Genomic DNA, 23031 nt, shown 5'->3' with positions numbered 1-23031 from the left:
CACTCTGTAGCCCAGGCTGGCCTGGAACTCACAGAGATCCACCTGCCTCTGCCTCCCGAGTGCTGGGATTAAAGGCGTGCGCCACCACCGCCCAGCTAATAGGTGACTTTTTTAAAGCTTTCTCATCATTACCACTTATCATTCGACCCCTGAACTTTGAAAATGAACTTCTGAGTAGGGAATGGGGCTTGAGGTATTCATTTGTTTGTCTTGCTCATGGTTGATCTTATGATAAATAAAAGACGATCTTCTGTTCTCCACAGAGAGAAGAGGCAGTGGATAACAACTGGAAAAAAACAATTTTTATGAAGTCTGTCCCCATGAGCACTTACCTGGTGTGCTTTGCTGTACATCAGTTCACCTCTGTACAGAGAACATCCGAGAGCGGCAAACCAGTGAGTCTCGTCAGATTTCAAAAACTCCTGGGGATTTAGCTCTGTGGTAGGGCAGCCCTGGGTTCGGTCCTCAGCTCTGGAAGAAAACAAACAAACAAACAAACAAAAACAAAAAACAAAAAAACTCACCACCAATGCATTTGTGATTAACTTGCTGGCTTTTAAAAATACCTGCTTATTAGTTTTCCATACAACAGGCAAGAAACCTCATTAGCCACCAGGTTTTGGGAGCTCAGTAATTAAACAACACAGAAAAGTTCAAGCTGCCAGGACACAGGTGATGAATAAACAAAGGTGACAGGCATGAATATGTACAGCCTTGAAATATTTTGAAGGGAAAATTCACTGAAAATCTAGAACTAATTCCCATATAGACCAGCACAAATATGCCAGACTATGTGGCCCTACCCAACTGCATTACAAGGCTTGGCATATGTGTTAGAGGGAGCTTTTGTGTAGAGAGGGGGTCAGGAGGTGAATATTCTGCAAGCAACAGGAGATGAGCAGTTTATGGAGCCATTTCTATATGTAATTTTTGTTTGTTTGTTTGTTTGTTTGAGATAGGGCTTCCTTTTGTAGCACTGGTCATCCTGGAACATGCTCTGTAGACCAGGCTGGCCTTGAACTCAGAGAGGCCTGTTTCTGCCTCCCCAGTGCTGGGATTAAGGGCGTACACCACCATCACCCAGCTCTATATGTGATTAAAATCAGGCAGCCACTTCCCGAGACCCTGACTCAAGAAAAACAAACATATATTTTGAAGTATATAAGTTTTAAATCAACAAACTGATACAGAAACATAAAAAAAATCAACCAAATATCAGAAATAGTTTTGAAAATATGAACATGTTTTTAAATGAAAGCTTCAATGACTTCCTTTGGAATTTTTTTTACAATTATTTATTTACTGTGTGCATGTGTGAGGATACATGCACTTGTGAGTTTTCATATGTGTGAGTGTGCATGCGTGCGTGCATGTGTGTGTGTGTGTGTGTGTGTGTGTGTGTGTGTGTGTGTGTGCTGTATTCACATCATCATCAATCATCGCAGGGATACCTTGTGGGAATTTATTCTCTTCTTCTACCAAGTAACATTGGGGATTGAACTTGGGTCTTCAGCGTGTCACCAAGTCCTTTTACCTAACGATTTATCTTGCTGTCCCAGTGACTTCCTTTTGAAAACCCAAAACCATTTTTACCTACAAGTTTTTTGGTTTGGGGGCTAGAGAGGTGGCTCAGAGGTTAAGAGCACTGGCTTTTCCCGAGAACCTGGATTTGATTGCCAGCATCCACATGGCTCACAACCATCTGTAACTCTGGTTCTGGCTACCTCACGTGCCAGGCATGCACATGATGCACAGACATACATGCAGGCACAACACCCATTCACATAAAATAATCAAAAAATTTTTCTAAAAACTAAAAAAATTTTTTAGTTTGTTTTGGAAGCCCCTATTTGGCTAGTATTTAAATTCTTGTTTTGCTTAGGAAGCAAGTCAATTCACCTCTCTAACATATATATGCATGCATATATGTAGCCATATATATTCACACACACACACACACACACACACACACACACACACACACACACACATCCACATGGCACCCCTTACAGTATGCATTATAAGAAAGAAGTCGGAACTGACAACTTGAAAAGCACCTCCTATAAAATGGCAATTTAAAAAAAGAAAGAAAGAAAGAAAGAAAGAAAGAAAGAAAGAAAGAAAGAAAGAAAGAAAGAAAGAAAGAAAGAAAGAAAGAAAGAAGTCAGGGTTGGGGATTTAGCTCAGTGGTAGAGCGCTTGCCTAGCAAACGCAAGGCCCTGGGTTCAGTCCAGCTCCAGAAAAAAATAAATAAAAATAAAATAAAGAGAAAGAAGTTACTACCCCATTTTACAGATGAGAAACTTCCTTCCAAGGGAATTCAAAGCTTTCCTGAAGAGCCACCTGAGAAGTGGTAGGGACTCCCATTCTGTATTCTTTCTATAACATCATGCTCTGCTAAGGTTTCTGGGAAATGTGAAGTTCTGAAAATATCATTACCTCATCATCAATCATTGCAGGGGAAAGACCAGATATTTTTACTTCCCATGAAGTAAAACTTGCTCTTGGGGAAAAACTGCCTTCATTTAGGTATTAATGGGGTTGGTATTGAGACATGCTAAAACTGGGTTTCCAATATCCAGGTTATAGTGGGTGGGGGAACATTTCACTTGGGGCTCAGGAGACCTGATCCAGCTCAACTCTTTCTCATGACACATATATTGCTTTGATCAAGGACACCACCAGTTCCTAAAGACAACACTGAGTATTGGGGAAATGGCCCCAATAGAAGAAACTGCTTTTCTAGAATCTGCTTCACATAGTAGGTGGTGTACCTCTGGCTTGATATAAAGTTGAGGCCATTAGTGAAGTTCATGTTTTTCTCCCACTGTCATAGCAAATGAGGACTATTTACTGAGCGCTTCCTTGAGAAACCATACTTCATCACATACAGGTGTTTTCCACATTAAGTTTTTACAGTATGGTTACATTCTGAGCACTTTTTTAAAAAAAATTTTGAGTAGAACATCAAGACAAGGCAGAAAGGCTGAGCGATTCCTCTCTGCTCATATAGTTTTCTGAGTCAGAATGCAGCCACGTAGCCAGCAGGGGACATCACACTCAGTTACTTTCTAATAGCAACCGTGAGTTTCCGGATGACTCCCTCACTGAATCTCCCGAGCAGCTCTGGGGCTGGGTGAGTCATTATGGGGTGGATCAGCTTTTGACTAGATTCTAAGGATGGATTTCAAGTAAAGGGATGGGGCAACATGGTGGAAAATACAGTTTTGTAAAAGATCCCAGCCGTAGTAAACACTTCTTAAATGGCTCTCCTGTGCAAGCTGGCCGCAGAAGGCTCTTTGTAAAACCAGCAGCAGGGTCGATATTTTGGAAGGGGAGTGAGAACATCTTGTTATGACATTCCTTTCTGATCACCTAGTTCCTAAGAGAACTCAACGGCCTTCTGAAATTCCCCAGATCCTCTGGTCAGAGTTCAGCAAAGTGACCTGGAGCTGCGGCCAGGGGGCGCCTTGCCCGCCTCATCTTCTGCTACACTGTGGGGTAGTCTCCTCTAAAAGTGGAACAGGACCTCACCTGAGGACCTGAAGCACTTAGTGTGTGTGCTCAAGCTTCCTGAAGACTTCCTTTTCTTTCATATTTGGAAGCTCCCTCCTACTCTCTGTGGTTCATTCTGCATTGAAGGCTGATATTGGCACCCCAGAAGAAAATTCTCCATGTGCAGTGCTCATTTCAGAGAGAAGCCCAAGAAAATCAGCCTCCTTAGATCCACTGAAATGTGACAGAGAGGAAACCCACCTATGTCTCATAACCCTTTTGAAAAATGAGTTATAATCAATTTGTTGCAAAAATTACCTAGTAAGGTAAGACATAACAGTTAGGCAGGCAGTCCAGAGTCATGAATGAGGTAAGACACAACAGTTAGGCAGGCAGGCAGACCAGCATCATGAATGAGGTAAAACACAACAGGCAGGCAGTCCAGCGTCATGAATGAGGTAAGACACAACAGTTAGGCAGGCAGTCCAGCGTCATGAATGAGGTAAGACACAACAGTTAGGCAGGCAGTCCAGCGTCATGAATGAGGTAAGACACAACAGGCAGGCAGTCCAGCGTCATGAATGAGGTAAGACATAACAGTTAGGCAGGCAGTCCAGCATCATGAATGATCCCTTGCTCTGGTGGTTTCTGTTCTGCATTTCTGATTCTCTTATTACTGTCATCTCAAGTGGTCTCAGACAGAGGTGAATAAAGGTCTCTATAATCATTTTACCTCCACTGACAGTCTCCCACATACTGATTTCCCGTCTATCTATCTATCTATCTATCTATCTATCTATCTATCTATCTATCTATCTATCTATCTATCCATCTAGCTATCATCTATCTATCCATCTATCTGTCTTATACCCATCATCTCCCTCTCACTTCCCCACTCTCTCTCTCTCTCACTTTCAAAAACAAAATGCAGAAATGAAAATCAAAACAAGCCAAATATCAATAAGACAAAAAATAAAAAAGCCACCCCCCAAAAAATGGAAACAAAAAGTACACACACACACCAAAACAAAAACAAAAACCAAAAAATCATGGAACTCATTTTATGTTGGCCAACTACTCGTGGGCATGGGGCCTAGTGTGGTTGATATATACAGTTTTAATTCATTGGAAAAAAACCTGATTTTCCTTTGCCAGTGGGTATCAATTATAGATAACTTCTTGGTTAAGGGTGGAACTGCTCCAACTCTGCCAACTGCTTCTTATTACAAGTTCCACAGAGATGTACCAGTCAAAGCCCTGCTCTGTCCAATGGGCTTCCTATTTTGTGTTTTACTCACCACTGCTGCATGCTGGGATCCGTGAAGGTGCAGCAGAGCATCATTTACTGCACCATCTGGACCCAAAGTCCTGTTACTTTTCAGTAAATACTTTAAAGATGGAGGTAGATCATGACTGTGCACACAGCATTCTTCACAGAAATTGAGTGAAACCAATGGCCATTCTTCTTTACACTGTTTCTGACAATATAGCTCTGGTACATTAATATCCGTCAACCATTCAATCAGTTTCTACTATATAATACAAGAGTCTGTGACACTCTCATTAAACTTGGTGAGGTGTAGATGTTCGGTCTCTGACAGGAGCTCCTTACCACCATTATCCGCAGCTTGAGGTCTGTTATTTACTGTGACGGGAAGAAAGGGCGTGGCAGGAGTCAGTGGTGCAGCCACCTGCTGTGAGTAAAGTTTTTCCATATGCATGAGAAAAATTATGTGGAGTTTCAGATAGCTCAGAAAACTTTTGATTTTGTATGTTTTCTTTCTTTCTTTCTTTCTTTTTTTTGAAAGAGTAGTTTGTGCTGTTTTTTTCAACTCTAGAGAAAGGAGAGAAATTCGAAGAATGATTTATAGTAGTTTTGTAACTATTAAGATTAGGTACCAATAGAAAGATGTCCTCCCTCCCTCCCTCCCTCCCTCCCTCCCCCCCTCCCTCCCTCCCTCCCTTGCTTTCTTCTTCCCTTCCTTTCTTTTTGCTTTTCTAGCTCTTGGCAAGTAACCTCCTCCTGAGGCTTTTGGCATTTAGTTGATTGGGTAAGGGTTTGTAGCAAATGATGTCACTGAATTTCACCTTGGAACAACCAACCAACCAACCAACCAACCAACCAACCAACCAACCAGCCAGCCAGCCAGCCAGCCGACCGACCCTGAACCATGCACAGTATAGAGAGAGTACATGATGTTTTTCCTGTGTGAAGTAACTCTTCAGCTATGCATGTAAAATTGCCATCCCATCATCCTTTTATAAGTCACATCATAATTACATTACATATTTTTTTTTCTTCGAGACAAGGTTTCTCTGTGTAGCTTTGGAGCCTACCTTGGACCTCACTCTGTAGACCAGGCTAGCCTTGAACTCAGAGATCCACCTGGCTCTGCCTCCCAAGTGCTGGGGTTAAAGGCATGTACTGCACATTATGTATTTTTTTTAAAATTTATTTATTTAGAAGAGGGCATCAGATCTTATTACAGATGGTTGTGAACCACCATGTGGTTGCTGGGAATTGAACTCAGGACCTCCGAAAGAGCAGCCAGTGTTCTTAACCTCTGAGCCATCTCTCCAGCCCCCCCCACAATATGTATTATTAATAATTTTATAAACAATATTTCTGTGTCAGGGTTTCACTAGGATATATTGCAATTCATTTTCAAACCCAGAACAATTTGAATTTAAATATATTGTTTTTGTTTTCCTTAAGCACCCATTTAATGGAAAGTTAGAAGAAAACAGGAACTGACCAAAATTAAAATTTCCAAATTGCCACATGTGAAATATTTCCTGGTAGGTGTGTGGTGCCTTCTCAGATGTATTCAACCTACACTAACTTCTCCAGAATGTATTAACTTTGCACGCAGCTCCAAGGAATCAAATCCAGCCCAAGTTAAATTTCTTTGGGGGAGTTGGCCGATGTCTTTTGTAAAGAAGTGTGTGTGAAAAGGAGTAATTACCATGTTGGGGAGTGCCCTTGGCTTGCCCAGCGAAGGAGAAAATTAGGGCGGGAATGCTGGCTGAAGGCAGTGTTCACTCACCTAGATATACGCGGCAGCCACGGCAGTTCCAGGAGCTCAGCAAGACCGTACTGTGCTTTCCTCCCCAGAGTGTGGAGGGACGGTTACAGAATGACTGTGCCCAGAATTCCACCGGGGACGAAACCTCGCTCCTTACCTTGCTTTCCCCCATCACTCTCAAGTTAGTCCATTGTTTGCCCAAATGAAAGGCCTTTGTTAAAGACTGGGCGTGCTATTGGTTTTGGTTTGTTTTGTTTTGTTTAAGACATAGTCTAAATTTAGGAAGGATTTAAGTTCTTTTCATTGTTATTTTATTTTATGTGGATGAGTGTTTTGTCTGGGTACCATGTGGGTGCCTGGTATCCAGGGAGGCCAGAAGAGGGCATCGGGCTCCCTGGAACTTGAGTTACCAATGGCTGTGAGCCACCACATGAGTCCGAGGAATGGAAACTGAGGAGCAGCCAGTGCTCTTAACTGCTGAGCCATCTCTCCAGCCCTAGGGTTTCAGTTTTAGTCATGGATCTCAACTTTTGTGCTTCCCTTCATAGAAATTGTCTCACTAGAAAATACTGTTTTAATAATTGAGTGTATTTCAACATTGTGTTTTGAAATAATTCACAGACTTCACTTGCTATGCTGTATCAATACCATGTATAACTATTTATCATACAGTCACTAAGACTGAGAAATGAGTATTATACAGCACGGTTGACTAATCCACAGCCTTTTCTTTGGATTTCAGCAGCTTTGGTGGCATCGTGCTTGTTTTGTTTCAGTATCTGATAGACAGTCCACCTGCACAAAGCTTAGTCACACCTTGCTTCCTCCAGCCCCGGACATTTTCTGTCTCCTGTCTTATGACCTGTTTTGTGCATGTGCATGTGTATGTGTATGTGCGTGTGCATGTGCGTGCATGCCTGCGTGCGTGCGTGCGTGCGTGCGTGTGTGTGTGTGTGTGTGTGTGTGTGTGTTTAATGAGAACAATCTCAATATTTTATTGTCTTCATAATGAAGCTGAGAATGAGAATTGATCACCAAGTATGCTTTCCTATATGTTCTGATGATATCCTTGTGAAAGCTCTGGCTCTGCCCTCAGTTTTAGTGTCCTGCACTGTCTTGGGCCACTCCCTGGGTGTGTCTTTCTGAAGCAGTTCAGATGAGACTCTGAAAACCTCCAAGAAATGAATGAAGTTGGGAAATAAAGGTATTGCCTGTCAGTAGTGAGAGTGGCCATAGATTTTTAACATCTATAAATTATAAACAACATAGGTAGTAATATGAATTATACTAGATCAAGAGGTCAGCTACAGATTAACATTCCTGGGAAAACCAATATTCAACAGACAATAAAGATGGGAACTCTGGTACAGTTGACCTGTAGCATCCTCAGGTGGAACCCAGGTCCTGGTCTGGCTTTGATGCAGGTAATGGTGGCAATGGTATCCGGTAGTCTGTAAGCTGGCCCAAGACTCTTAGAGAGTCTTCCCAAGTTCAGTGTTCTGATATGAGACCTCTCCTCAACTCACAGTCTAGCCCCATCACTCTTCTTGATCCTTCCAACATGGATAACTTTCCTCTTGTCTTTTGAGACAGGGCATTCTGTATGCCTTTCCCATCTCTGTCCCACCCGTTACCACAGTGAAGACTGTGTTCTGTTCGGTCCCTGGCTTTCTGAAATTATTTCTGAACGCCTTTCTAAATGAAGCTCTCACAAATCAAATGGCATGACTTTTGTGTTCATTGTATGGACTCCAAGAACCTATTATTTTGTATCTCAAAAGCATACAGTTCATTTCCCGCTGTCCTCTCCTTTTCCACTGGTCTTAAAAGCAATGTGGGTGCCACCTTGTGCTGTCACTCACGCAGAAGGAAGTGCAGACAAAGAGAGTCACCGAGGTTAATGACTGATTCTGGCGATGAGACCCAGAACTTGGACGTGTCAAGCAAACGCTGTGGCAGTGTTATCCTGTTCACTCCATGCAGCCTCTCATAAATATCGCTGCTCTCTCCATCTGCAGCTTGGAAAAGCGAAGTTTCAGCTTCACTGGCAGAGAAAAGAGGCAGTGTGGTGATGTGGGAGCCAAACTTGTTCTGAATTCTGCTCTCGTTTCTGTCTACTACTGTGATAACCCCCCATGACCAAGGCAACTTATGAAAGAGAGGGTTTAATTGGGTTTATAGTTCCAGAGGGTAAGAGTCCATGATGGCTGAGTTAATGTAGCAACTGAAACCTCGTATCTCCATCCACAAGCACGAGGCAGAGAGAGCAGTGGGGATGGCAGGAGGGTTGTGAAAAAGCCCACCCCCAGTGACACACCTCCTCCAACAAGGCCACGCCCCCTAATCCTTCCCAAACAGTTCCACTGAGCACCAAGTATTCAAACATATGAGCCTATGGAACCCATTCTCACTTAAACCACCATACACTTCACTTCACTGGCAAACATTCAAATTTTTGCTTTTAAATCCCCTTTGAACTCTCAAATTTTAAAGAAATGTCCACATCTTTGGGACTGCATTTTTCAAATATTGGTGCATTTCATGGAACTTGATAATTAAACAGTGTGTGTGTGTGTGTGTGTGTGTGTGTGTGTGTAGTGTATGTGTGAAATACACAGTATAATTATCTATATCTATAGATATAGCTATATATATAGAAAAATAGATATGTTTTCCATATATACACACACATATATAAATATGTGTGTATATATATATGTATATATGAAAAATAAAAGGTATGAAAATCCACCTCTCAGTTACCAGTTCAGGTCAGATGATACTACCAAATTAGTTAGTTAAGACAAATAAAAAGCTTTTGATTTTCAGAGCTCTTTGGAATTTTTAATTGTGGGAACATGATCCGTGTAAGAGCTTCAGTAAAATGATCAGCAGTTACATCAAATATGACATTCTATTAGCATTAGTAGTTCAAAATTCACAGAACTGACGTGTAGCATGGCAAGCTCCTTGAAGGAGAAGGCCTGATAACGTCACCTGCAGTGACCCTCATAAGCAAACATTATTGAGGACTGTGCAAAGTTTGGGGTTTGGAGATATAAACAGGCGCCGAGGGGGAAATGGTATAAAGACTCATTAAATTGTTCTAGGAAAAGTTGGTCAGTCGTGATAGTCATGTCTAACAAAGAGACACATGATGTGAGTGACAGCGATCAATTAGATATCAACACTTCTGGGCATATATCTCATCCCTCAAATTGCTAGTGACGCTAGAAAGCTCTCACATTAAGAAATCTAAATGCCCACTTTGTGGGGCTGGAGAGCTGGTGCAAAGCTGTTAAGAGCACTCGTTGCTCCTTGCACCCCGCCCCCACCCCCAACATAGGGTTTCTCTGTGTAGCCCTGGCTGTCCTGGAACTCACTCTGTAGACCAGGCTGTCCTCGAACTCACAGAGATCCGCCTGCCTCTGCCTCTCGAGTGCTGGGATTAAAGGTGTGCACCACCACCACCCGGCTATATTTGTTGCCCTTGAGGAGGGCCCATGTTCGAGACTCAGAACCTACATGGCTGATCCTCACCACCTCTCTCTGGGGGAACCTGACACTCCCTTCTGGCCTCCTCAGGTACACATGGCATACACATGTGTAGCAGGAATCTTAAAAGTTCTTATTAATAAAATCAAACCCGAGGCCAGTTATTGGGGTCCATGCTCGTAGATCAGAGAGACAGAACAAGCCACAGCTATCTCACCTTGCCAATTCCTCAGCTGGTCCTGTTTCCTCAGACTGGAGGCCTCTGTGTCCTCATCCCAATGGCTCTCAGCTGAACTGCTGCTTCAAACCTTGAATGCTTAACCAGCCAAAATCTTCTAGTTTCTGGTCCTCACACCTTATATATCTTTATGCTTTCTACCACCACTCCCTGGGATTAAAGGCTGGCTTTCTGGGATTAAAGGCGTGTGTCACCTTGCTTGGCTATTTCCAATGTGGCCTTGAACTCACAGAGATCCAGAGGGATTTCTATCTCTGGAATGCTAGGATTAAAGGTGTGAGTGCCACCATTTTCTAGCCTTTGTATCTAGTGGCTGTCTGTTCTCTGACCCCAGATAAATTTATTAGAGTACACAATATTTTTGGGAGCACAATACCACCACACACATGGTACACAGACCATGTCAAAGCCCTCATACATACAGTCAAAACACTCATACACATAAAAGAAAATCAATGAAACATTAAAAAATTAAGCCTGCTTTATAAGAGGGTCCAGGATGATAAGAGAAAAGCAACTAAAATAATGACAGAGCAGATGTGTCACGACTCTCAAATGAAGAATGAATTTAAAACGGAGTGTAGAGAGTCCAGACTGTGTGGTAGACTCGGTGTTTTGAGGCAGGGCTGGTCCTCTGTAGTCGTGGTATGTATCAGTAATTTAATTTCCCCCAAGAAGACACCCTACTTTAGAAAATAGATACATAACAGTTAGGTTCTTGAATCCTTACATTTACAGATGAAATTACAGTTAAATTCATATTTAACCATTAAAAAAGTGTCTTGAATAATGAAAGCTGATATGTCTTGAAGACAAGGAAAGAAAGGCATGGATGCATCAGTCTTCCCTGCACCTTACTTCCAGGCAGCTGGGCATGAACTTGAGAACGATCATCTCAGGAAAGCGAGCCTGTGAGCTGGAAAGAGGGTAATCATCAGTAAAAGTGATGGTGATTTGGGGGGGACTTTGTTCTGGACAGAAGTGCTAAGAAACCAGAGAAAGGTTAACCTCTGCTGAAGCCCAGAGGGAGGGGAGGGGTACAGGAATGGGACATGACGACGCTACCATCAGGGAGCTGGAAATAGACAGCGGAGCAGGAGTGAGGGAGACTGCAGAGGGGATGGTGTCTTTCTAAGTCCCAGTCCACACGCCACAGGTGGTCTGCAGCTGGAAGGATGCCGCATGCTTTATACAAAGGAGTCTTCCATGTCAAAAAATGGTCCTAACATGAGGCAGAGAGGATACACTCATGGATATGCTTTGGCTAACTGCAACGTCTTCAGAATTCTTCAAATTTTATGATTATAGATGGAGATTTTGAAACCAGGACAAGGATTGTGTTAAATGACCAGCATGCTGTTCTGTGATTCCTTAGCTCACTGATTGAATCTGTGTTTAAAAACATATGGCCTATGGTGGTTGTCTGGAAGGGTCCGAGGTGACAGGAAATCTGGGTCAGGCTGGGCGCAGACAGTGCATGCTTTTGTGTGCAGATGGGTGTGGGGGGTTCCCTTAGAAACAAGTGAGACAGGATCTGCTCTGATTCCAAGTGAATGGACGCTGATAGCGGTCTTTTCTGTTGCTGTCACCAAGAGAAATGTGGAGAAAGAGAGAAAGGAACTGATCCCCTTCAGAAGCATGCTTGAAAGAAGTCCGCGGGAGCTGGGGACACAGCTCAACCGTAGTGTAGCTGAGTACTTAAGTCCCGGAGTCAGGAAAAAGAGCCTGCCTTCTGTGGGTAATAGGAAGACACAGACAAACATGTAGACAGCAGAGCAATGTCAAGAGGAACTGCTCTCCCTGAAATGTCTGATGGAGAATGAGTGTGGCAGAAAATCTGAGTGAGTCGTGTCACACCAAGTTGTTGACAGGTGAAAGGTCCCGAGCCTTTCCATTGACAATAAGGCAATGCAACACCACCACGCTGGCTTTGGTTTTTCATGGGCGGTTTCCGTTGTTCGTTTTAGTGGCTACCAGCTGGATCCTTAGGTTCAGGTGTTGCTTGGAGTAGGCATGGCATTGCTTACCAAGAGGATAGAATGGACCACCTCCTCTCTTCTGACAAGTAAAAACTAAAAGCCTCAAGGAATGTTGAACGGGGTCACTGACTGCGGTGGGAATTCATTTCTATTTATGCAAAAGAAGTGAGGACATCACTTAGCTAGGATGAGGAGCAGTCAGTCAGCACTGGTCATTTAAGGGACGTTCTTTTAGAATCTGTTCTTTATGTTGTTGGAGCCCTCCAGAGTTCTTTTCTAAGAACCAGGCTTGGAGGGGCATGCCCAAGTGAGCATCACCTATAGCAATGCAGTGGGAACAGGAAATGAGTAGGTCCCCCCCCCCCTCCCCGCCCCTCTCTCCTGTGTTTGTCTAATCTTGAATCATCTGGTCTAGTTGGGTCAATGGTCTTGAACTTACTATGATGACGGCATCGGTCTTTGCTGGAGGGTTTTGGATCAGGTCTTGGGGTTAGCGTGCATGTTTCATTTGGCTTTCTTGCGAATGTAGCAGACTGTTGTTTGAAGCACTGTTCTCTCTTTCATACAGGGAAAATTACTAAACAACCAGGAGGTTCCTGAGCACAAACCATCCAGGGACAACTCTCTGTGTCTGCTTAGAAAAATTCTTAATATTTTTTCCTATAACATCGTGTATGATTAGAATTGGAAAAAAAAACTGCATTCAGCAGTCAGTTTGATTTGTAAATTAGGTCGTAGAGCCATAAAACAATACTCAAAGAACTGACATGGTTTACTCACTTCCTCTTGGGAAAAGTTTGGGTCATCATATTTTAGGCTCTGGGAGTAAAATAGAAAGAAACGTGGCTAAGGCCATTTAGAAAAGCAGAGTGGAATATCACCAAGGGGAAATGTGTAATCGAAAGCACCTTAGATTCGAAAACTAAACTGAATTTGTTTCCTCTCAGGGAACTGCATGCACAAGACAAATCAATGGGTACAGGGAAAGGTAAACAGATACATAGATCCATAGATACCACAAAGAATACAAGTTGTTTTGGTTTTTAGTCTGTTTTAAATCATTTATTTACTTTTATTTTATGTTCATTAGTGTTTTGACTGCAGATATGTCTGTATGAGGATGTCAGATCTCCTGGAACTGGAGTTGTAGACAGTTGTGAGTTGCCATGTGGGTGCTGAGAATTGAACCCAGGTCCTCTGGAAGAGCAGTCAGTGCTCTTAACTGCTGAGCCATCTCTCCAGCCCCAGACAATGAAAATTTTAAGTATAAGAAAGTGATCATATCTTTTAATGTCTGGGGCCCTGTTCCTTAGTCTGTTTCTAATTACTAATGGAGCACAGTTATATCTTAATAACATTTCACACAAGTCTTGGAGCAGTGATGTGATTTGTCTAAGGCTACACAGAGCTGCTGGGGACGAGTCTACTGGGAAGCAGGCTTGGGATTCAAACTAGGTTCTCCGATCCCATTCAGTGATATCATGTTTCACTTTGTGTGCACGGTTTTATCCAATGAAGACTCATCTCCCTGAACATTTGTGTTTTGTTTACTAGCTCACTATTTATGTCCAGCCACAGCAAAAGGAAACAGCGGAGTATGCTGCCAACATAACTAAAATTGCATTTGATTATTTTGAAAAATACTTTGGTATGGAATATTCTCTTCCTAAACTGGGTGAGAAAATGCTTTTTTTTTCTTCATTTCAAGTTGCCTTTGTTTTTATTTGTTTGTTTTACCTAAGTTAACCTAGTGTGTCTAATTATATTACCATTAATTACTCATCATTCCTGAGTCTTTTTAGTATGTGCCTGCGCTACATGTCTGGTGTTTACCACAAGCTCAGAAGTCCATTCTAGGTCCTCCAAAAATAATAGGCATTCTCTATTCTCATATGATGAAGATACAGTCTTTGATCTGCAAATTGAGATGAAAGGGTGTACACAAAACTGCAGAGCTTGCTCACAGTGAGCCCCAATCAGCCTCCTACATCATTTGATTTAAAAATCAGTACTCATTCAGTGGTTTACATGCATGGCCCTTCTGAGGAAGTTGGAAAATAATAGGGTCAGTGATGTTGTAAGAGGCCCATGTGCTTCCAATCTGCCCTTTTATTGTGCAAGATCCTCTGGCCCTGGAAATGAAACACTGAAACTTCTCCCGGAGTTTTCTTTTCTCTAATATGAAGATAAGCATGTTTTCTGTGAAAAATGGAAGGACTGTAGTCCAAATGACTCTGCCTCCATCAATAGCAGAGGCACTTTATTAACAAGCTTGAGTGGTTGCTTTGAGTAAAGCTGTAAGACCCTTGAAGAAGCTTGTAAGGAAGGTGTTACGAGAACCAACCAAGAACTGCCTTTTTTAAAAAGATTTGTTTCTTTATTATAGTGTTCTGCCTGCATGTACACCTGCAGGCCAGAAGAGGGCACCAGATCTCATTATAGGTGGTTGCGAGCCATGTAGTTGCCAGGAATTGAGCTCAGGTCCTCTGGAAGAGCAGTCAGTGCTCTTAACCTCTGAGCCATCCCTCTAGCCCCTGTCCTACTGCCTTAATAAATGCCTTGGAAGGCAAAGGCTCTGTGGCTCTGCGTGTGTACACACCTCATTTTCTCTTCACTGGCCTTTTGTATCGCTTAGCAATTATTAGAGGAGACAGAAAGACAAGTAACTTTTTACCAGAGTCGGAAGGGAAAATGTGAAAGAATGGAGAACCCAGATCCACAGAGCTCATCATCTCTGCCTCGCTTGTAGCCAGGAAGACCCAAGATGCAGAACTCACACCAATTTCTTCCTTTCTCCTCCCCTTCTCTTCCCTTGCCAAACCTTTTTCTTTGCATCTTCCACACTTTCTGAATTAGCTGTATAAGAGAGTCTTTGGAAATGGTGTCCTTATTTACATCAAAAGGTAATTGAATTGATGTTAATTAATTATAATGTCCGTATTCACTAGAGAAGAGCTTGCTTTCATTTGCTCAAGGATTTGTACAAATTATACTTTCCAACATTGTGAACGATGTTGCGTGTGGTACTTTCTCAATCTTGAGTGATCTTCTTATGCCATAGTGACAGCCTGGCAAGGAAACCACTGCTGTGAACTTGATTTCTACTGAAGATATACACTTCTCATGCTTTTCTAAAAATCTTTAGGCAATTTTATTTCAACCAGAATAGCCCCTTTCTCACATGTTAGAAAGAAATTTAACTTATTCATATCTGCCTCATTTAAATTATAGTAGTAATAAAAATTACATTTGGGTTATAGCTCATTAGCTAGGGAAGCTGTACTTCCCACTAATCAACATTTTTCTATTTGCAGATTTAATATAGAAGTGCACAACACTGCGTATTCTTTTTGGATGTTATGTCTAAAATCCAGAGAAAACAGACACAGAAATTCCTGTAGCATACAACATTTTAGAGCTGAAGGAAAATTTAGAGAGAAACCAGTCAATTCCACGTCCCTCTAACTTCTTTAATATATCAAAGGGGATGGCAAGGGGAAGGGACATTCAAATTGTACAGCATTGGAGGTAGTGGGGTTTCTAAGTCTCTGACCTCGACGTGTGAGCAAGCTGTTTCTGAGAACTCCCAAGCTCTGTCTTTCTTAGTCCTCATTTACAGACTTCATTCTCTTTTTCCTAACAGTGTACCTCCCAAAACAGATGCTCTTTATAACCAAGGTGATAAATGAGGCATGAGGACAGCTAATAAAAGTGAAGTACTGTGCAGAGAAGAAAAGACATAAAATTATACAGGCTTTGGGGGAAAAAAACCATGAAGCAAAAAAGGGGGGTGGAGATACACACTGAGTCTGGAGACCGCAGGAACTGCTCCGTGGGAATGTTGAGTGTATTAGGACCAAAATGTTTGCACAAATGATTCCTGTTTCTCACTCTGAGAAATTATTTTTAGCCTTAGAAAAGTCATCCAAAGAACTTAATTTGGTAAGAAATGCTATGAACAAATGGAAAGAATTCATTTCTCACTGGACTGTCTTTTTCCATAGATAAAATCGCTATCCCCGATTTTGGCACCGGTGCCATGGAAAACTGGGGACTCATCACTTACCGAGAAACAAACCTGCTTTATGACCCCCAGGAATCAGCCTCATCCAACCAACAAAGAGTGGCCACTGTGATTGCCCATGAACTTGTACACCAGGTAGAGGAGTCGAGGGCAAATCTGCTTGCTTTTTATAACTGGCCTGTTTCCATAGCAGTGATACAAAGTGTGGGTGAATAAAGAAGGGAAAGGAGACACCTCAAAAAACACTGCATGACAACCACTCTCAGTGTTAACTGACATCTATCCGTACAGAAACTTTCCAGTGTTTTCCAACCTGTAGGCTGCGAGCCTTGATTGTGTGTGTGTTGGGGGATGTCAAGCGACCCTTTCATAGGGGTCGCGTAAGACAATCAGAAAACACAAATATTTACAATAGAATTCATAATAGTAGCAAAATTACAATTATGAAATAGCAATGAAAACAATTTTAAGGTTGGGCGTCACCACAACGAGGAACCGTATTAAAGGGTTGCAGCATCAGGAAGGTAGAGAACCACTGCTCTAGACTGTTTTGTCTTTAATAAGCACACAAGACCTTCCTATAACATTATATATTCCTTAAAATGTGGGAACAAACTGGAGAATTTAACATTCTCGAATCAAGATAAAGTGCGAAATATATGTTAGGTTCAATGCTGGCCACTTCTACATCAGCTGTGCATCTCTCTACCACAAGGATAAACATCTAACTACTTCCTCCTGGCTTATCATTTCAGTGGTTTGGAAATATTGTGACCATGGACTGGTGGGATGACTTGTGGCTAAATGAAGGATTTGCTTCTTTCTTCGAGTTCTTGGGGGTAAATCATGCAGAACAAGACTGGGAAATGGTGAGTCATAAAAATCGGTTTTCTTAGTGGAGAATGGACTGAAGCCTTTGCCCATGGTCTAGGGTCAGGGTCAAGTACGATGGCGGTCTTGGACATCTGTTGAGAGGACAGAGTGGAGCTAGTGACTTCCCCTGAGCTTTTCTTTGCCAGAAGCCTTTACACGGTCATGGAGGCGTTAGGAGTCATAGACAAACACCTGTTGGGAAGGGAGGGGTGTGGGGGAAGGAAGGGCAGGACATGCTGGCCTTGCATTCAGGGAAGTATAGTGTTACCCTCAGAAGTAGTCTGATTTTATAAGCTACTTGACTCAAGCAGGTTACTGGAATGTGGTAAAGAGATGAAGGATGTGCTGAACAGTCAGATACCAGACGCACAGCAGGACACATGGCCATCCGTGAACAAGGTGACTTCTCTGAGTCAGGTCTCCCTTCAACATCCAAATGAGAGCGTTGTTCTGTATCAAGTAAGCTTCCAAGTTCTGAAACTGTGTGCATAGTGAACATTCACACAGTGTGCCCTCGAGGGGCCTGGAATGAAAATTTCTAGAAATGCTACAGAGCTGTCTTTAGGAAAGTTAGGCGTTCTTGCTTGTCTTTAGATCATGTGAGTATTCTTTGGTGACTGTATATATGCATGTTTGCACACACTGTAGGTGTGTCTGCCTAGCTCTGGGTAGAGGTCGATAGCTGTGAAGTAGGTAGAATACTGCCCTCTACTGGAACAACTGTTTTTGACATCGAGTAACTTACCTTGTCTGTATCCTTTTTAAAGAGGTGGACACAGTAAGAACCACCACACTGGGTTGTTGTAAAGGTGAACAGTAAAGTGTATTCAAAAGGGCTTAGCCTTCCATGCGAATCTGATAAATAATAAACAAGGCTGCTTAAACTTGGAGTTATTTTTCTCTTTTTCTGACCTCTAAACTTCAATGTCTCCTAAGTATCATAGAAAGTCTACTAAAGGCAAATTTAAAAATCAAAGAAAACACCATCCAACAGAAGTTTAACTTCCTTGGGGCTCAGAAGTCCATAAATGTTTTTCTTTTTTATCTTTAAAAAGTATTTTTTTCTTCCCATTTTCTCCCCTCCAGCTCCTCCTCTACCCCCCAGCCCCCACTTCCCCTTCACAATTTTATGTCCTTTAAAAAGCAAAACAAAACAAAACTAGATTAAACAAAACAGCACTTGGGTGTAGGACCAGCTACTGGAGCTTGGGTAGCTTTTCGTAGCCACATTCCTGAAGACAACTGACTCTTCCATTCCACGGCAGTCATCAGTTGTCAATAACTCCGCAGCTAGGGGGCGGGGCATCATAAGCCCCTCCCCCATCCTTGTTGAGATTTGGGTTGGCTTGACCTTATGCATGTAGCCACAGCTGCTGATGTAGATTAAATTGTTTAAAGACACAATTGTTGCAAATCAACTTTTCTATTTTTCAAAGTAGGTTAGGGAATGTGCTTTAGGTATTTCTGGTCTGGAGACTTTCTTGGTCCAGTTTCAAGTGCACAGCGGTAGCAGAATGCATAGACATTGCGGGATCTGTCCTACAGAAGTCAAAGGAGCTACAGCTAGAAGACCGGAAATCAGTGTGGAGCGGTTGCTGTAACGGGATTCGTTTGAAGACCTGGAGACCACGTTACATAATTGGAGTCATTTCCATTTCCGGCCCCGCAATTTTGATGACATGCGACGGTATAAAATAGAAAGCGGTCTGAAGGACGCGCTGCCTACCTCTGCTTTCTGTCATTTCAGCTCGATCAGATGCTGCTTGAAGACGTGTTACCTGTGCAAGAACAGGACTCCTTGATGTCGTCACACCCAGTGGTTGTCACGGTGTCAACGCCGGCTGAAATAACTTCTGTGTTTGATGGAATATCATACAGCAAGGTAGGAGATGCACTGCTTTGCTTTGGACCGTCTTCCTACTTAGTACACGTCCAACAGAGAGTTTTTAAGAAATGCTTAGATTCGGCGGTGAGCTCTAGAAAAGAGAGAAGAACACAGTCAGGGCTGAATATTAAAGGTTGATATTTTGCAGGCGAAGCAATCGATGCCACAGGATTTTAGAACTAATCCCCGCCCCACCCCCAGTTTTGTTTAAAGCAACTTCATTCCCTAAATTAAGCAGTTATATCTTAAACATCCAATTTAATTTTTTCTTTAATTTTTAAAGTTTATTCCGTGGTGGTGGTGGTGGTGGTGGGGCACATATGCAAATGTGGGGACCAGGGCAGCTTCTCTCCTTTTATCGTGTGTCTATGGAGGATTGAACTCAGGTTGTTGGGCTTGGCAGCAAGCACCTTTCCGCACTAAACCATCCCACCAGCCCCTATCTTGACTTTTCTGAAAGATAGTATGTCTTACTTTTCTGCTGTGTGGTCCATGAGGAAATCCATCTACATGGGCACTTTTAATAGGAGAACACTTTAATGTCCAGAACAAATATTCAAATGCAGCTTAGTTGAAGGGAAAACCTTTATCCAGTGTGTGTGTGTGTGTGTGTGTGTGTGTGTGGAGTGTGAGTTAAAGATAATTATATTTGTGTATGTGGTAGACAAGGCATTTTTTTTAGCCACTAAAACTATGAGATATTACTGAGAGTGTGTAGCCCAGCTTTCTGTGATATTCTCTCTTACAATACCTCGTACAATATTTCCTCTACACCTATTCCATACTTGGAGTAATATAATTTAAATCTTTATTGGATAACTTTCTATTTTAGTTCCTCATGGATTGGCCATTATATTCATTTACTCAAAAGCTACTGTTATCTTGGATGAACTCTGACATAGTTGTGTTTATTTATAATTATTAAATGAATATTTATCAAAATCAACTTAAGTGAAAAACAGTTATTATTTGATGTTGGTGCCATAATTTTCAGCTTTTCCTCTCATATTTCCATGGCATTTTTTCAGGCTTCTTTTAGATGATTGATTATCTGTCCAGGTAACTCACACAGGAAGACTCAGACTCAATTCTCTAAGTCCTGGATACTCCAGAGGCTTGAGATATTGTTAGAAATAAATATGTTTCTAAGCCTTAGTCTTACTGTGTCCAAATGCAATTTAAAATACTTGGAAAATTGTAGTAATAACTATTAAGTTAAGTGGGAAGGTAATATTTCTCATGTACATTACTTGAGAACTATTTTAAAAATCTTAGAAGTAGTTTGCCTTAGTATTAACCCAGATGGAAGAAAATGGAAGTCAGGGCATTCGTTAAATTCTTGAGAGCTATGAAACCAAATAAAACAAACCACTTTTGATGAGAAAGGTTTTGTGGCTACATTCTATATCTATCCATACTAAAGTATTTAATAAGCTATTTTCACTCTCTAATTACTCATGTTAAATATACTTATTGTCTCATATGTGGAGGTATAAATAGTTTGCCATAATTTTACTTTGAAATTCATGCTTCATCTAAGAATGTGCTGTCGGGACCATTTTTTTTTTCTTTCATTAACAAAGCGCCACCTGCTGGCTGACTTGGGGAAGTGCAACAACCACTTGGGCCTCGAGTCACTGATGCGAAGGCAATTGGAGGCATTTCTCTTTACCTGTTGGCTGTTAGGAGGCACACTGTGGAAGGGTGCCAAGTGCTGATTTGTTTGTTTGTTTGCCCTAAATCATAATACTATAACTGTGTAGTACATCAGAATGATCTTCAAGAAACACTCAAATATGACCATGGAATGTTGCAATGGTGCTGATCACTGTTCCTTGCACGGTTTCAGTTATTTAACTGGTCTCTTTTTCTCATCCTAGGGAGCTTCTATTCTGAGAATGCTCCAAGACTGGATCACACCGGCTAAATTTCAAGAAGGATGTCAGGTACGATTTCTTAGGGGTAGCAAACGTAAATGATACCGATACATGGCTGACAGTTGCGATTAATTCAGGCTAATTGCTCTCTTGCTTTCCCTGCACGTGGACAGATAAGTCAGAGCTTCACAGGTGACTTTACATCAAGTTAGAACTCTGTAATGGTCAATGACCAGAAACGTCATGGAGAACTTCAAGCGATACTTGGGGATACTCGATACTCTTTACACGTGTGATATGCAGGTGGGGCTGCCATGGAAAGACAGCATAGACCAGATGGAACAGACCTACAGAAATGTATTCTCCCACAACATGGGAGGTGGTGAAGTCCAGGGTCACGGTGCTGCCATTTCAGTTGCTGGGGAGGGTCTTTTGTTCTGTAGACAGCCCCCTGTGTCCTCGTGTGGCATGGGGAACAAGCATTCCTGCATCTTTTGTAAGAGCATGAATCTCACCATGAGGTCACATCATCGATAGCGCATACCAACCAGAATGCTCTCCAGATGCCCTGAGGCCATCAAGGATGAATTTGGGGGGAAGATAATTCACTTCATAAAAGCATGACATGGATGTGTAAATCTGTCTCAATTAGTCTTCCCATAAAGAAAACATAAGGCCTTTTCCTGATTATTGATTTAGAAAATTGGTAATATGAATAATCATTCTCACAAAGTCAGCAAATAAGGAGATCTTGCTCCATTTGGGAAGATAAATAAGAACTCATTCTGTGATGTTCTAAACACATCCTGTGTTAGCACGCCACTCCATCTTTGTTCTTCCAGAAGACCCTATGCCAACTATCTCAGGGTTGGTATCTCCTGGTCTTTATTAAAGCCACTACAATGTGCCCGGATAGCTGCCCCATCTTCTGGGCATTTCAACCTAGAAATGGACTCATACCCAGCTGCTCCCCTTCCCCCTCCAGCCTCCAGTTGGGCTAGCCCAGGACTTTGATACAGCTGTTTCTAGTGATTCCAGCCCATATAGCACAAGAGAGAAAAATTTCACACTGACCATCAGTTCTCTGGCGTGTGTTTCTCAGGACCATGCCACCACAGGACAAGGCCACCACTGTGCCTATAGCTCTCACTGTTGCTATTCTTTGTAGGTGGCATTTATCTATCTCTATGATATCCTAAAAGGAAATGGTCCCTTTGGGGGCGGGGCAGAAGTAAAATGTCTATGTGCCTACTAAAATAAGAGAAGAGTAGAATTTAGGAAGTATTTAGGGTGCACATTAGGATATTTTGCTCATCAATAGAATGTCCTTTGAGGATATGTGTTCCAGGGGGAGGGCTATGTGTTTGTTTAACTTCCCCTGAGCTTCAGACTCAGCGCTCACCACATCTCTGTTGTGACCATCTTCATAGAGGCCTCGTCTCCTGTGCCTCAGATACGCCTATAGAATTCTTCACATATTAGGTGATCCGGCAGGTGTTTGTTGACTGAGTATCTATAACATACAGTTTGTTGAGTGACTATCTATAATGTATAGTGTTGAACTAGAAATTTTAAAAAGCCAGGCATGGTGGGGTCTGCCTTTGGGAGACAAAGGCAGGTGTATCTGTGAGTTCAATGCCAGCCTGATATAGATAATGAGTTCTAGACTAGCCAGAGCTATACAATGAGACCCTCAAAATTAACCAAAAAAAAAATCTTTTTAAAAGAAAGAAAAAAGAAAACTTGCTTTCAAAGACTGTTACAACTCTATTTGCATAGTTTTTATTTTAAATTGCCACTTAAAATAACACATTCTTGGTACTTTAAATTAAATGGTCCTTCATATCAAGTTTTGTAGAGAACTATCAAAAAAAGTTCCTAAAAATAAACAGCTGAGCTAATCAATAAATGCTCACTCTCTTTTCTTTCCACGTGGAGTGTTAATTATAATAGAGGGATGAAGAGAAATATGGGAAAGAGAGAGACAGAGAGGAATAGAGAGAAGAGAGAGAGGGCTGAGGGTGCGCACCTCGTGGGAGGAAAAGTGGACGAGAGAGCAAATGCTCACTCCTCTTCACCTGACGTGCTGTCACTAATTTTAAAAGTCCCACCTGAGACTAATACTTCCCAAGTTATAAC

The 23031-nt window shown here is 42.0% G+C and overlaps 1 protein-coding gene across 1 annotated transcript in view; it reads left to right on the top strand.

Moving 5' to 3' along the window:
- Positions 1-23031, top strand: part of Enpep (glutamyl aminopeptidase) — a 74575-nt gene that overhangs the window by 10900 nt on the left and 40644 nt on the right. The window contains exons 3-8 of the mRNA XM_042279907.2: positions 264-395; positions 13788-13908; positions 16238-16392; positions 17013-17126; positions 18878-19012; positions 20896-20961. Of these exons, the coding sequence (XP_042135841.1) occupies positions 264-395; positions 13788-13908; positions 16238-16392; positions 17013-17126; positions 18878-19012; positions 20896-20961 (723 nt within the window). The remainder of the gene's footprint in view (positions 1-263; positions 396-13787; positions 13909-16237; positions 16393-17012; positions 17127-18877; positions 19013-20895; positions 20962-23031) is intronic.

This window comes from Peromyscus maniculatus, chromosome 6 (assembly GCF_049852395.1).
Source record: "Peromyscus maniculatus bairdii isolate BWxNUB_F1_BW_parent chromosome 6, HU_Pman_BW_mat_3.1, whole genome shotgun sequence".
Taxonomy (NCBI): Eukaryota; Metazoa; Chordata; class Mammalia; order Rodentia; family Cricetidae; genus Peromyscus; species Peromyscus maniculatus.
This window is presented reverse-complemented; position numbering and strand designations above follow the sequence as displayed.